At 43.8% G+C, this 15,216-nt stretch overlaps 1 protein-coding gene and 1 long non-coding RNA gene across 2 annotated transcripts; one reads left to right on the top strand and one right to left on the bottom strand.

The window, feature by feature from the left end:
* The first annotated feature begins 475 nt into the window (after positions 1 to 475).
* Positions 476 to 6,571, top strand: pcolcea (procollagen C-endopeptidase enhancer a). The gene is made up of 9 exons (XM_048983625.1): positions 476 to 656; positions 2,408 to 2,516; positions 2,686 to 2,944; positions 3,108 to 3,232; positions 3,579 to 3,715; positions 4,005 to 4,417; positions 4,665 to 4,745; positions 5,195 to 5,365; positions 6,011 to 6,571. Exons 1-9 carry the CDS (start codon positions 547 to 549, stop codon positions 6,139 to 6,141), a joined length of 1,536 nt encoding a protein of 511 aa, XP_048839582.1. The 5' UTR covers positions 476 to 546; the 3' UTR covers positions 6,142 to 6,571.
* A 2,793-nt stretch (positions 6,572 to 9,364) lies between these two features.
* On the bottom strand, positions 9,365 to 13,443 carry LOC125712978 (uncharacterized). The gene is made up of 4 exons (XR_007383431.1): positions 13,177 to 13,443; positions 10,886 to 10,988; positions 9,745 to 10,721; positions 9,365 to 9,623 (listed from the first exon to the last, which is right to left on the bottom strand). It is a non-coding gene; the product is annotated as an uncharacterized LOC125712978 (long non-coding RNA).
* Positions 13,444 to 15,216: the final 1,773 nt, after the last annotated feature.

Genomic DNA, 15,216 nt, shown 5'->3' with positions numbered 1-15,216 from the left:
GACTTGCGCATTGCAGATGGAAAATATGCTTTAATCTTTATAAACAACTTTGAATAACTGAGGCTCTGCACAGGGTGTGCAAAGGGACATATCAGTGATGATTTTTTTTGGGATGTTTTGCCGCAGAACAAGGCTCACAAACCTGATAACCTTTTGATAATTTATTTATAGAGGGCATCAGACAGACTTCCATGCCCCACCGAATGAGTGGTTGGAATAGGAACGGACATCGGACAGCTGAAAAAGACGCCTTCTGCTTGTGAATCTTTGCACCTCTCCTCAGAACCATAGAATTTTAGTTTAGTCTCTTGTTTCCTTCCTGTTTTCCCTTCATTTTCAGCCATTCTTTCTGTTTCAGCTGGAGGTTAGCTTGGACTGCCATCTGGCAATAATTATACGATCCCTTACTCCCCCCCCCCCCCGCACCGTTCCCCCCCCTTTCTCCGACCACCAGAGCTGGTCCCTCTCTCCTTCTCTCCGCCTCTCTCTGTCTCTGTCTCACCTCCACAAGCCGGGGGCTTTTTCAGAGCGACTCAGGATAGCAGGATGGATCGAAGGACTTTTGTGTGCATGTTGGCAGCTGGCTTGAGCCTGTTTCTACCGCGGACGGCGGCACAGGGAGAGAGTCAACCCAGACAGACGGGCAACAACACCAGGTTTGGCATGGGATGTGTGTGAATCTGTGAAGGTTTGTGTGTGTGTGTGTGTGTGTGTGTGTATAAGCATGTGTATGGGTCTGTGTAAGGTCACATGTGAGTCTGAAGGTGTTTGTGGGTGAGGGTCTATATGTATATGTAAGCTTTTCTGTTTTTTCAAAAAAGTGTGAGTGTGAGTGCTTGATTGGATTTCCATGTGTGTATAGATTTAATCTCTCTCACATACATACCGTGCATGTGCTTCTCTTTGCCAGTAAGTGTGCTTTATATACATTCAGAATTATCCAGTACCTATTTTCATTTGCATATCTGGATAAGTAAAAGATTTTTTGTGATTAAAAAGTTTTAGGGAACAGTATAGTGCTCTCATGTCTACTCTGTGTCTATGGAGTTCGCATGTTCTGTCTTTGCTCTGTGTGTGTCCTGCACTGGAAGGGCGTCCTGTATGGGCTGTACCAGAGTTTAATGCCCCTCACTGCCTGAGATAAGCTCCAGGTCCCCTGGCTCACAAGCCTGCCCAGTCTTTGAAATATTAACAGGGATGTTGCCACCAGGATTTGGAGAATATGTATTTTCCTCTGATAGTTCACTTTCGTGCAGTGTACCATCCCACAGTGACTCCCCATCCATATAGGTAGACCATGGGTTGTGTTCAGTTGGGTTTATGTATGTGTGTGTGTGTGTGTGTGTGTATGCGTGCTTTCACGTGGATGTGTTATTGTCAGACTGATCTTCTGCGTTGATTTGACGACACTTAGACTAAACTCATACAGTGCAACAGCTGTAGGTCTTAATTCTTTTTCAAAGTTGGGGGGGGGGTATTTTATTAGATTCTGGGCAGTACTGTTCCCCCAGGCTATTTCCAGGCAGCTCTCCTGGAATCCATTTTTTCTCATATGGAATTGGATTAAGGATTTTTGGATGTTATGAAAAATCCAAGGAAGACATATGAATGCCTGGTTAGACCATCAGAGCTGCAGAAAATGCCGTCCTTTAAGCGAATGAAAATGATGCAGAACTCTGACTGAGACATGCTGCTCTTGTGCCACTGATCCAGTGGCTGCATTGTACCACATGCTTAGAATTAAATATGATAACATACATTTTAATTATATATATCAAGTTGTATTTAACCCAGAGTAAATACTACCTTCAAAGACAGCTGAATATTCAACTGCAGCCAGTGAGATTTACTATTTTCCTGAAAGGTGCAACTGTACATTTTTTTTGCGCAGTCATGGTCAGTTCATAAGTCAGTGAGTACTCAGAAACCCTGCCCCCCCAAGTCAGTAAGTGCTTAAAAACCCCGCCCCCCCCCCCTCCCTAGGGACTGATTGACACTGTTCTGTTGTCTGCCAGATGTTATGCTTGCTACAGAACTAGAGTTGAGAAATCTCCATTGTCGTGTAAGTAGAGAGATTTTATGTATGGGGGAGGAGGGGGGGTAGTTGGCAGAGAGCATGTAAAGAACTCACACGGACGTGGAACTTGGTGATGATGGGGGGAGGATAAGGAATTGAGATACAGAGGGGACCAATCCCAGCTTCAGATCTTCACTACTCCTCCAATCACAGATGTAACCGCCAGTGTAACAAAAACCAGTGAAGAATGAACACTATGTTGGCGGGGGAGGGGCTATCTGAGCGTGTGTGTGCAGGATATGAGTGCATCATAGGCAGCTTGTGACTGTGTGCGCGTCTGCTCTGTTTCTTCTCATTCCTGACAAACCCTCCTTCCTTGCCACCTCCTAGGCCAGTATTCCACTGTGGAGGTAATCTTGTTGCAGACTCGGGGTTCGTTGGCAGTGAGGGATTCCCCAACTTCTACAAACCTGACAAAAAGTGCACGTGGTACATCACGGTGAGATTTTAGGGAGCTGCATCTCATTGCAGTTCTCGAGGATGACATCTTGGCACTGTAAGCCAGTATTATTATTCGGTTTTTCATTGGAAACCATCATGGTTCTGCCAACTGTATCAATCCACTCTTCCTCCAAAGGCTTCTCTCATAACCTGTGGCCCATCCACAGGTCCCCGAAAGCAACGTGGTTGTGCTCTCCTTCAAAATCTTTGACTTTGAGGCCGACCCACTCTGCAGCTATGACTACCTGGATGTTTACAATGGACATTCCCACACAGCACAGAAATTGGGACGGTTTTGTGGAACGTTCCGGCCTGGCGCTCTCATGTCAACTGGCAATACCATGATGCTGGAGATGGTTTCAGACTCCGGATCGGGCGGCCGCGGCTTTTTGGCCTCCTTCAATGGGGGCAAGCCACACGTGGATGGTGAGAGGTCTCTATGCTGCTGGCCTGAAACCCATAGTGAATGACATTAGCAGACAGTTATTAGGCTGATTAATAGAATTAAACAGCTTGAAAGAAACAATATGGTTGTGTAGACATGATATTAGGTATTTCCTGTTGATAACATCTTCCCCCACATCCCCAGAACACCAGTTCTGTGGAGGCAAGATCCAAAAAGCTCAGGGTTCTCTGAAGACACCCAACTGGCCAGAAAAGAATTACCCTCCAGGCATCACCTGTTCCTGGCACATCATCGTGGAAACTGACATGGTTAAGAAGCAAATCCACTGTATCTACCTTTCACCTGTTGCTTCCCATCATATGGGCCCTGTTCACTCTCAGACACCCCCCCCCCCAGCATGTACTGCTGTTTCTGTTTCTTCACCTGCCTCTTCTACTAACACTGTTTTACCTAAACATCTTTATTCAAGAGTACAACCACAATTCTCTCCAGGATTGTGACCCTGTTATCTCTTTGAAGTGTTCTCTTCACTAACCTCTACATTATCCTGCGATGCTACACCAAGGGATCATGGTCTACATATATTTGTGACGCAACCTATGTAAGTCGAACATGATTTCCTGACCTGCCGCATGCTTAATCTCTTAAACAAAGGTGATTGAGGTGAAATTTGACAAGTTTGACCTGGAGCCAGATAGCTACTGTCGTTTTGACTATGTAGTGTTCTTCAATGGAGGTCAGAACGACAACTCCCGGCGCATTGGGAAGTACTGCGGGGATTCAGTTCCCAAGTGAGTCCTACCTCGAACCTCCAATCTCAAGGTCACAGTTCTGTAACCACCACATCACTCTGTGCCTTTCATCTAAGGGTGATGACACACAGGGCAACTATTTGAGCGATGTTGCCGGGCAATGTTGCTAAGTAATGTTGCTTGGGCACTTTCCGATTGATATTGAGCATGATGTTCTTTTAAAAGGTTTCCTCAGAGGATAACAAATGCTGATACCTGTGGCTGTCAGCCTCCCTGTGGGTCCAGTGAGCTTCCATCTTCTTTTCCATATTCTCACTTTGATCCATAGATCCATAGTGACAGATGGGAATCAGCTGCTGGTCCAGTTTGTGTCTGATTCAAGTGTGACTTCCGACGGCTTCATGGCCAGCTATTCCAGCATCCCCCGAGGGTCCAAGACCTCGACTAGAGAGGGTGATACGTGGCCTGGAAGCGGAGCAGAATCTATTCCCCCCAAACCAAAACCAGGGCCCAGGGTTGAATCCGTGCCCCTGAAACCTGACACCAAACCGGAACAACCCCCTCGACCTCCAATTATTGTCACAACAAGCACACCCACAACCACAACCACACCTGCACCCGGTGTTCCTTCTCTGCCAGAAACGGAAAAGCCCTTTGTAAAGCCTAAGACACCACTGTTCAGGCCCAAACCCGCCAAACCTATCAAACCCATTCAAAACCGAACTGTTGTGAGGAAACCCAGTAAGTATGGGCTAACTGGATGTTTTTTTGATCTGACTAGATGTTTCATTTGTTGATCTGATCAGCTCTTTGAGTGAGTGAATACAGTGTGTTCAGTAGTGAGTGATCTGATTGGGTGTTTTGTTGTATTATATAGCAGGTTGTCTGAGTGAGTACACTGAGTTGATTAGGTTTTGAGCCTTTGAGTTTATTGTGTATTGCTGACTATGTGCGTTTGTGATGTGTGTTTATTTTTAACCAACTGCAGGTGCCCCCATTAACCCTTTATGTGCTCAGCCATGTAAGAGGGCTGGGACCATTCAGAGCAACTTCTGTGACAGTGAGTTTGGTGAGTAGCGACTTCATCAAGCCCTTCAGAATAGTTTAGTCTCTTCCGATCCCAAACCAGAAACAGCAATATTACAAATAAGCGGGTATAATGGGGACAAAAGGTGCTGAGTCTGAGTGTAAGGAAGTAAACCGTTATGCTTTAAAACATATATGACCATTGTCTAAATATATGGCGGAGGTGGATAGTTCAGGTTCAGCAAGTAAAAATCCAGACCAAGATTTTGTTTCAACCAACCAGTTTAACATAAAGAGTTACAGTCACAGAGTACTCGACTGGTTGGTTGAAACAAAATCCTGGTCTGGATTTTTACATTCTGGACCTGAACTATCCATCTCTGAGTAACAGTAACTTAAAAACAAAAAAACATACAATGATGCCCTCTCATATCTAACACTACAAGGACACAGTCCATTAACAAGGTGTAATGTGTGTGTCTTGCCTCCCAGTGGTGATTGGTACAGTGACAGCCATGACTCCCAGCCCTAGGGGCAACACGACTCTGACCGTCTCCCTCATCAAAGCTTTCAAAGCTGGACGGCTGACGATTGCTCAGGCCGGCCAAACCATGTCCATCAAAATCACCTCCACTTGCAAGAACTGTCCCATTCTGCGGCGAGGTCAGTGTCTCTCAGATACAGCTCTGGAAAAAAAATAAGAGACCACTCTATTTAACAAAAAAAATCTGCATTTCAAATCCGGGTTTAAGCATGTTTCTGTGGGCAGAAGGCTACACTGAGCGGTAGGTTCCAAGGTTCAAAATTTCTAACACTGCAGTACAAAAGAATAATATGAATCATGAGACACTGGGAATAACCAAAAACTAGCCAGGCAGAGGGTAGAAGTGACTTTCTAATACCAGAGATGACTGTGAACTTATCTGGCAGTGCCTCATGAATTGGAGGATGACATCAAGTGACGTTCAAAAAGATTGGGAAACATTAAGTTATGTGAAGTGCACTGCTAGAATAGTTCGTATCAGCCTCCTAGAAGCAGGACTTACGTCCCATATAGTCCTTCATCAATGAGATGCAGAGAAGAAGCAGGCTGGACTTTACAAAATATGTACATTTTACAGATGCAGACCCATAAATTGAGAAAGGAGAGAAACTAAAAACTTTGCTGTGGTCTCTTAATTTTTTTCCAGGTCTTTTCAAAAACATATATTAATTATGTACATGCACATATAAGCGTAGGTACTCATACACTCATGCACATTTATACACTAAAACATACGCAGAGTTGACTGGTGTCTACTTCCGCAGGAATGAGCTATCTCCTGATGGGTCAAGTGAATGAGGAGGGGCGGGGCATTCTGGTGCCCGGCGGCTTCAATATGCCTTACAAGACCGTGCAACACAAGATACTGACCAATCTCCTCAAACGGCCTTGCTGAGCTTTCAAATGAATCCACCAATCGGAGTGATGGACAAAGGTCATTTTCAGGTCCATCCAGGAGTACCACAGCCCTACAGACATAATTTCAAAAATAATGAAGTGACATAATTACTCATCACCACTTACTTTTCTTAAAGCAGAAACCTCTGCAAGTTGTGTAACGGAATCAGCCATTCTGATTTCAGTTCCGATCACAATTTGCCGTTTACATCCCCCTCCCCCCATCCAAAAAACAAAAAACTAAACTAAACTGGATGTCGTCTGTTTTCTTAAATTGTTTGTACTTGTTGATGAGCAGGCGCTAACAAGCCAAACACTATACATCAATACGTATATCGGTTATATTATGTCACATTTTACAAACTTATACATGTCCCTCTAATATGTTTGTAATTTATAATTTCTCCATTAAAGGATTTATAACACGTTACGGTAATTAGCTTCTTTTTTTCACTTTTTTTTAAACGCCTGAGGGTTTCGCGTTATCCTATTCACGTTGTATCAGCAGTTCTGACCTAGACTGGGGTAGAAGCAAGCGCTAAAAGCTCGCGGTGCAGTTTCTGTACCACCGCAGTGCTTCATATTCCCGCAGGAGCTTCAGACAGTCTGCGAATGTGTGTGTGGGTGGATGTAATAACATGGTTAAGTTATGTGTCGATCGAGGGCATTGCTAATGAGAGGCAGCTGGTCTCACTGTCTGTCCAGAGAACTCCCGTCTTTCTCTCGCTCCCCTTTCCCTGCTTCAGCCGGTAGGTGAGTTGCTCTATGTGATGTATTTGTCTCCAGGCTGCCTGATACAGAGACAGATAAACAAACACTAAATGGTAAATAATAAATGAATTTCCTGCATTTTGAGAGAGAGGATGACAGACACAGGAAGGAGGAAAGAAAGAGTCGGAGCTCTGCCAAATAAATTTTGTACAGGCGTGACATTGATGTATATTAAATTTTGTGTATTATTTATTTAAATTATTCTTTCTCTTTGAATTTCGATATCTTAAGCGCAAATGTTATATCCTAAAGAACCACGAATTAAATAACGGCTGCTGACAAAAAAATGATACAACACTGGCACCTAGTGGCCAATTCTATGTAGTGTTTTGTATTTTTCTTTTATCTCTGTTTGGGTTTATTTGTGTCGTTTCCTCAATAATATAGGAGCTCTGTAACATTCGGGATCCTGCTCGTGTGAACGGCAGTGAGCTGAAGGTTGTTATCACGCTGCATCTTGACTCTGCCCTCATCGCTAATATAGTGCAGTTGCCTGTTGTAGAAACTGGCTCTAAATGGCACCATAGGACCCAAATATCTAATTCCGGTTGAACTGATCGGTTAAGACAAGACTTTATTTCCATTTTTCCAGAACGGGTACACAGGTTCAGTGGTGCATTTTATTGTAAGGTACGATGCTCTCCAGAGTTTCAGCACCTTTGGTGAAGGTAAGGTAGATAATCCGAGAGGCAAAATCTCGTGCAGGAATCTCAGTTGGACAACTGCAGCAGTAGTTTGCTTCCTAGGGTTGCCAGGTCTTCAAAACTACAATGAAACATCAGGTCAACAATCTATCTGGCAGGCTTGCTAAGAAAAAGCGTCTGCTGAATTTTTGCAGTTGTCATGCCAGTCCACTGACATAACTCCATTGAGAATGTGTGCAGTAAACTGAAGAGACGAAATAGACCAGAGAGGTCCAAGGATCTAGAGAGATTTTTTGGAGTGGCCTCAAATCTTTTAAAATATGTTCTTCCATTTCATTCAGCATTATTAGTGACCAATTCATAATTCAAGTTTAAGATGTAGCCAGTAAACAATAAAGACATTTTGTTCATAGCCTTGTTGGTTGTTTTTATCAAGAATTCTGGAGGGCACCATAAATATGCCGATATTGATGGTATTTTTAGGCCTGCGATTGCAGTGGCGATTTCTGAAATATCACACTACAGCCTTCATATGCTGACATGGCTCATCGCAGACGTGAGGAAGAAGTGGAGGAGTGTCAGGCAGGAGAGTAGAAGTCAGGAACCATGCGAATCAGGAGCAGTGCCGAACAAAAAATATAAGAAACCGGACAGCTGTTGGGTGCCGCTGAAGCCATATACATCACCATGCTCAGATCGACAAAGACAGACAGCGCTCCCCCAGGGCCTGACTGGGACCTGCTTTTCCCCACCTCACCCACAGTCCTGTACCTCCTTGCTTCTATACTCCGCATGCAGCAGGGTGAAGGAATGATTCAGTCCTCCTTCATTGTGAACTGGAGTCTGGGATGGCCCTCTTGCATAATGTGTGAACATCAGAAGACGAAAGGTATATATTTGTTGGTATAGCCCACTCTATGTTATTGTAGCCCCATTGTGTTTTTATAATTCACCCCCGTGTTTGTATACCCCTACTGCACTGGTATAGATAACACAGTGATGGTGAAGCCATACTATGTTGATGTCGTCGATGCTGTGTTTGTGTGATCCACCCTGTGTTAAAATTACCCCTTATGTTGGTATATTCCGTGCTGCGTTAGTACAAACCATGGATTACCAGGATTCAGTACTCAGCCTTCAGAGTTTGCGTGGATACTTAGTCTTTGTTGGAGGGCAGAGTACTTTCTATTAGCAGCAGAAGCTGGGTGCTTGTGAGACGTTATCGATTGGCCCCCCCCTCCGTCCCATCGACCCGTCGACCCACATGTACGTCTGCTATAGAATGTATATAATTACACAGGTGTGTCAACTGGTCAGACTGGTCAATAAACACTTACTAAGCAGAAAGAAAAAAAATCCAGGCAGGACATTTATGTATTTTCGGGTTTATGTGAAGTATATTGACAGTCTTTATAATATTTACATGCATTTTTTTAATGCCCGGTGCCGAACATTTGCTCAATAACGTGTTCAAATATTTGCCTCCATGAACACAGTCCTTTCAGTTCTTTGATTGGTTAAACGGATTAAGAAGACCAATAACGGTAAAGTTTACGACACTGCTGTCAGGTGTACCTGAGGTGAAAATGACCTTTGTCCATCGCTCAGGTCTTACATTTATAGCTCATATTTCATAGTGTGTAGTAGCACCAATTAAAAACATCGTTCACATGACCTACAGGGGCCCCGATGGTTTCCCAGCAACAAATTCATTCTCATGCAGGTGTAAAGCCTGTGTTAATACAAACAGCACACAAAGGCACGTTTGCTCCTTTGTTTTTAAATCCAGACACTGTGCATATAGTGAAGAGCAACATTATTTACAGCAGAAATTTAATGTGTCAAGAAATGTGCAGCGCATGTAGAGAGGTAAAATGAAAAATGCTCATGAAAAATCAACAGATGAAGGCTCTGAATCCACATTCCACCTGAATCATAGTTCGGTTTTGGCCCTTTACAAACATTAAAAAAAAGACTGACCTCACCCTCCACTGTGCAATCATACTGTATTCTCCATGGCCGCTGCATGGCCCCACAGCTAAGTCCGGTGTCTCCCAACCCAGTCCTTGGGGACCCGCAGACCGTCCATGTTTTTGCTCCCTCCCTGCTCCCTGCCAGACAGTCCACATTTGGGAACCGGGAGTGAGCAAAAACGCGGAATGTCTGCGGGTCCCCAAGGATCGGACTTTGGAAACACAGCCTAAGGGTCGGGCATGTAGTGAGGTGCAGGGACCCACTGAACTTCCAGACCATTCCATCTGTGGCATCTGAGGAAGAGACACAGCATGTCTCCGCACAGAGCTGTCTCCAGCAGGGTTAGGGTAAACAGCACCATTTAAATCCACCCACCAGAGCAGACAAATCAGAGTGACGACAGCAAGCTTGGTAGCTCTTTATCTCACAGATAACACAGCCCAGAGACTGCAGACGGGGGTAACAACGGGATATAGGGAGTCATCCCAACAGGAGAGGCCCACACATCTCAGTTATACGCACACACACACACACGCACACGCACATCATACAAATTTTAGTAACCGAATTGCCGTGGCAACTCAGGAGTTTGTCCGCGTTTCCTCCCACGGTCCAAAAACATGCAGTTAGGCTAAAAGGTCTCCCACAGAATGTGGCTGCGCGTACGTATTTGCATGTAGGTTTTGTATTACGGTCTGGCATAAACTCATTTGGCATATAGACTCCAGACCCTGCTGCACCCCAAACCAGGATAAACAGTTAGGAGATGAATGCATGAAGGGGTAAATGTGGACACTTCTATGCACCTGGCCTAGCCTCTCAGTGGCGGCCTCTTCAGGCGGTCCCTGTCACTGCAGCAGCTCACACCTCAGGCCCATGGCCGATTGAGGCTCACTTAGTGAGTCCTGCCGTATAAGTTGTATTAGCAGCCACCCTTTGACCCCAATGCAGGAGCAGCTTCAGTGGCTGTGAACTTGCATTAGTAACAGTCCTGGGTCCTTTCCGGTCGTCCAAGGGGGACATCAGTTGGTGGAATCAATGACGTTACCGTCCAGACGGTGTCGAAGGCAGATGAGGGCTTTGTGAGTCAGGCACACGTGCCGAGCCTCCCACGAGCTCCTCTGCGCTCCCTCATCGTGCCATGCTGGGGTAACAGGTGACTGTGGTTTCTTCTCTTGCACGGAGGTGTCTGAGGAAGGCAGTTGGGAATAAAGACCAGCATCCTCAGGCTTTGTAAGATAGTCACATGCTGCCTATTTATAACCAAATCCCAGGTGCTTGCATGACAGATTCCAGCTAACAAGGTGCTCCAGTCAGAGAGTTATATTTTGTTGCAGAACCTGGTGGCCCTACCTGCGTGGATGGTGCTCTGCCTACTCCTGCTCCTCTCCTTGGAGTTTCTGGACCAGGGAAAGCACTGCAGCACCTTCACACCCATGGTTGCAGGGAGAAGCAGCTGGAAGGGGGGGGGGCATGATTAAATTTTTCTTCTGTCAAACATATCAAAAGTGTGAGATTTAAATAGGACGAGGTGTATCCTGCCATGAATATGTGCCCCTTTCGGCAGAACCTCCCATGAGGATTGGGACTGTGACTGTGCATTCAGGAGCAAGGCAGAAATCAGGGCAGAAATGAGAAACGATGATCATTCCCAGACAGCTGTGATTATTGTGTCCTTTGTATGAATTTTGTTTTTGGGAAATATAATGTTTATTCTCAACAATATCCATGTGCTAGATATTCTTTCAGCCACAGTAGTATGTACCAGAGCCCTTTTGATCATTATTTTCAAGGCATTTTAAAGTTATTTCCATTTGCTTATGTTCTAGTACATTTCTTATTTTTTTAATCCCTTGTCCATTTTTTCGGCTGACCGGATCCAAGACTGCACTTATTTTAGCACAGTCCGCCACGAGCAGCGTCACAGGGCTACCATTCATTCAAATGAAAGTTCTGCTCCAATTTAGACCTAATATCGCTGCTAATCTTTCAGATCAAGTTTGAAGTTTATTGTCAGATTTACTTAGTACAATGTGACGCTCATTTGCTTGCCTTAATAAACAAGCAATGAATCGTAAAAGTAACAGTAAGACATACAATACACAAAAGAAGTAATACAAAGCACTGCGATGGGCTGCCCCCCCATCCTGGATTGTTCCCTGCCTCGTGCCCATTGCTTCAGGGATAGGCTCCGGACCCCCCGCGACCCAGTAGGATATGCCAAATGAATGATGATTATAAAATACTAGTGACCAGTTTTATTCAACATGCTCTTGTATTTTCTGATAAACAGCAACTGAAAATCTTAATGTCTTGTGTATAGAATATCTTTCTGAGCTTTGCGGTTTCAATGTGGGTACAGTTTTAATACTCTTAAAATAGAGCGAATGGCCGGTTAGTCATTAAGCAAGATGAGGTCTGGAAATTAAGTTCTTTATTTACTTATCTAGGGCACCGACACTCCTAGATTTTGACGAACTGAACGTTGCTGGAGCCGAATCGACAGCAGCAGAACGTCAAACGGAGCAGCAAATGGCTGTATGAGCAGACGTGACTCAAAGCACGTATAATATATACCATTCCAGAGCTCCCTGCTGCCCGCTTGGGGAGAGTCGCAGCTTAGCGCTGTGATTTACTGTATGTTTGTTATTACAAGGCAGTGACGTTCATAATCGGCATTATTTGTATTTGCCCCTTTAAATACACGATCTTGCTAAAATCGCCGATAACCGATACAATACGTGCAATCCTGAACGCTACTATTTCACTATACTGGACCAGATTAGCCTAAATATATTTTAAAAACGTATTCATATATTTTACCATTATGAAGATGAATCCGGTTTTCTTCCATAGATACACCAAAAGTATAGGTTGAGATGTCCGGTCCAGAGAGCATAAATCCATACCAAGATTTTGTTTCAGTCAACCAGTTGTGTATAAAGAGTCACGGTCAGAGAATGCTCAGCTGGCTGGTTGTATCAAAATCTTGTTCCGGATTTGTATTCTCTGGACCTGAAATCTCCACCTCTGACCAAGTGTCCTTAACTTTCCATCGGTCTTTCAGTTTTTGTGATGGACATGATCTAAATCCGTCCCAAGCAGAATGGGGGGACATTAAGGGATGTTTGTCAATGACAGGACAGACAGACAGACAGACAGACAGACAGACAGACACACACACACACACTTCGGCCAGGTCGGAGTCTGCAATTAACCGGACCGCGCGCGCTCTACCGCTACTTCAACTTAAAAACTCATATAATTCGGCATTTCATAATATAATATATGAAGACCTCAAATCAAAAGTCCCGCTGCTGTTTCCGTCATTTTGGTATCTCTTTAAAAATGACACCAATGCGCTATCCAGCTTAGTAAAGTGTTTGGTAGGCTATATTGAACAGATGGAAAATATCGCATTATTTCACAATGGATTGCACTTGTTAATTTTAATGTAATTTAGATTAATATGAAATCATCGTACAACATGCATATATCTGATATTAAAATATGTTAGATTTTGCATCCAGTTTGGAAACCTATTCAGACAAATGATTTGGTTTCATGGCCAAGTCATTGAAACTTAATATACGGATTGATTTAACGAGGGATATCGTAACAAAACAAAACCAAAGTTAACTTACCTCTAACAGGCGAGTACTGTAGTAGTGAACGTCTGTCTGGTCAACTTACTTCGTCCTCAGCTACTGTCAACAAACAGATCGTTGTCCAAACTGAACAATTTATTTTCTCTCTATCGTGGTGCCCTTTTTATAACTAGACCTCAATAATGCAGTCCTGTCAAAAGATACCGATTGTGTGTCAGTTCAGGGTTTCGTAAGATTGTGTGCTGAAACATGCAAACATGGAAAATCCCTCCCAGGCTCGTGGAGCAGTCAAGCCTTTAAATGGCTTATCCCCTGCTCGTGGCCATGTGACGACACGCCCCCCGAATCGCCTCCCCTCTAGAATAAGATAGACGCCTCAGTATTAACACGTACCTGGAGGACGCTTGCATGCACCCGCAGTACATTCTGATTCTTAATTAGGCATACATGTTTACTAACAGATACCTATAATGTGTTGTTCCCGTCTTTTATTTTCATTTTGGCCTAGATTTGCACATGGGTTTATTTTGCTCCCTGTGAATAAAATATTTTCGTTTTATTTTGGGATTTTTAAAAATGTTTTGTCTGTAGGGGTGCATCGCGATAGTTTCATAAGGAACTTTTTTTTTACACCGTCCCAGTGCTGCGACTATAAATAACGCGGTGCAGACGGATTACAAGTTGACCGTGAACCCTAGTTATTAGGTCCATCCCCATTCCAACACGTCCTCTTCCGTGTGATCCTCCTACCGTGTTTGGGGATTGGAGTCGCGGCTTGACGTCAGTGCAATGACGATTGGTCGATCTTTTCATTGACTCCAAGATTAAAATGTACTTCTGCGTAATTCTATTCATTCTTCTGAAAGCACAGGGTTTTACAACACAAGTACTGAAATAGGTTATTCAGGCAGAAATGAAAGTTGGCTGCTGTGTACGTGGGCTGTAGGTATAGCAGTGCGAGTTAACCGTCAATTGTGTCCATTGTTCCAGTCATTTCCAGAAATCATTTCCTGTCACTGTTGATCCTTATCTGATGATTAATATGGAAAACCTGGCTTCATTTGGCATCTCAGTGCCTAGCTAAGGGTTTTTAACCCCACCCATTCACACTGTTTATTTTTATTTATACAGTATTTTATTTTCTGTTACTCGACTGATATCCCACTAACATCTGCACGCCACATACTTTACTAGATATTTAATCACCTCTTCGACACTGAAAGACTCACACACAGATGAAACTGCAGATTTCACATATTCGATCAAATCATGCTGCCACCCTAACACAGCATCTAGCCTTGTTGTTGATGTGATCAATTGACCGTTTGGTAGTGATGACCAAATTTCCTGTATTTTTGACCCCACTAGATGACATTCTTCGTTTGCTTTAGGGCAAAAATTAGCCCTTTTGAATAAAAAGTACCATCTATTGGTGTCAGAAAATACAGCAATTGGTTCATGAAGTTTTATTTAGCCATCGCTACCGTTTTGGACTGAGTGCCGATATACTAAACAGAAATGACAAGAACATTGATGAAGACCAAAGGCACACATGGAACAATGAGTGACGCACTGGCTATAACAGTATAGTGCCATCCATTCTGCTGGAGTAACGTCCAGCTGACATATTAACATTGCAGATATCCTGTCTGATTTTATCCACAGTGCAATGGACATAAATAATACAAATCATGTTTGATTGGTCAGTTTTCCACAAGGTTGTGTTACGCTGGAGGTTTTGGAGAGGGGTTGGTTAATTATAAAATTAATTATGTATTTTCTTGCCACGTTTTTCTTTTCTTTTTTTTACGATCCCTAATGTTCACACGTTCTGATCGCATCTTATTATTAAAACCTTATGGAAGTTATTAAATCCATCCTGCTCACTGATCTGCGGCCAGCACCCACATTCGACAAGAGTCATGTTTTACAAGCAACACCCCACACCCCCCTGATCAACAAGTTGTACTGCCAACAGCAATCCCCACCCCCCACCCCCATAAGACCACTAATGACCAATGAGAATTGGGCTACAGAAACCCAATTTAAGCCACAGTAAGTCTGGTCCCAGACCTC

This window comes from Brienomyrus brachyistius, chromosome 18 (genome assembly GCF_023856365.1).
Source record: "Brienomyrus brachyistius isolate T26 chromosome 18, BBRACH_0.4, whole genome shotgun sequence".
Lineage (NCBI taxonomy): Eukaryota > Metazoa > Chordata > Actinopteri > Osteoglossiformes > Mormyridae > Brienomyrus > Brienomyrus brachyistius.
The sequence above is the reverse complement of the archived record's forward strand: the minus strand, read 5'-3'. Positions and strand labels throughout refer to the sequence as shown.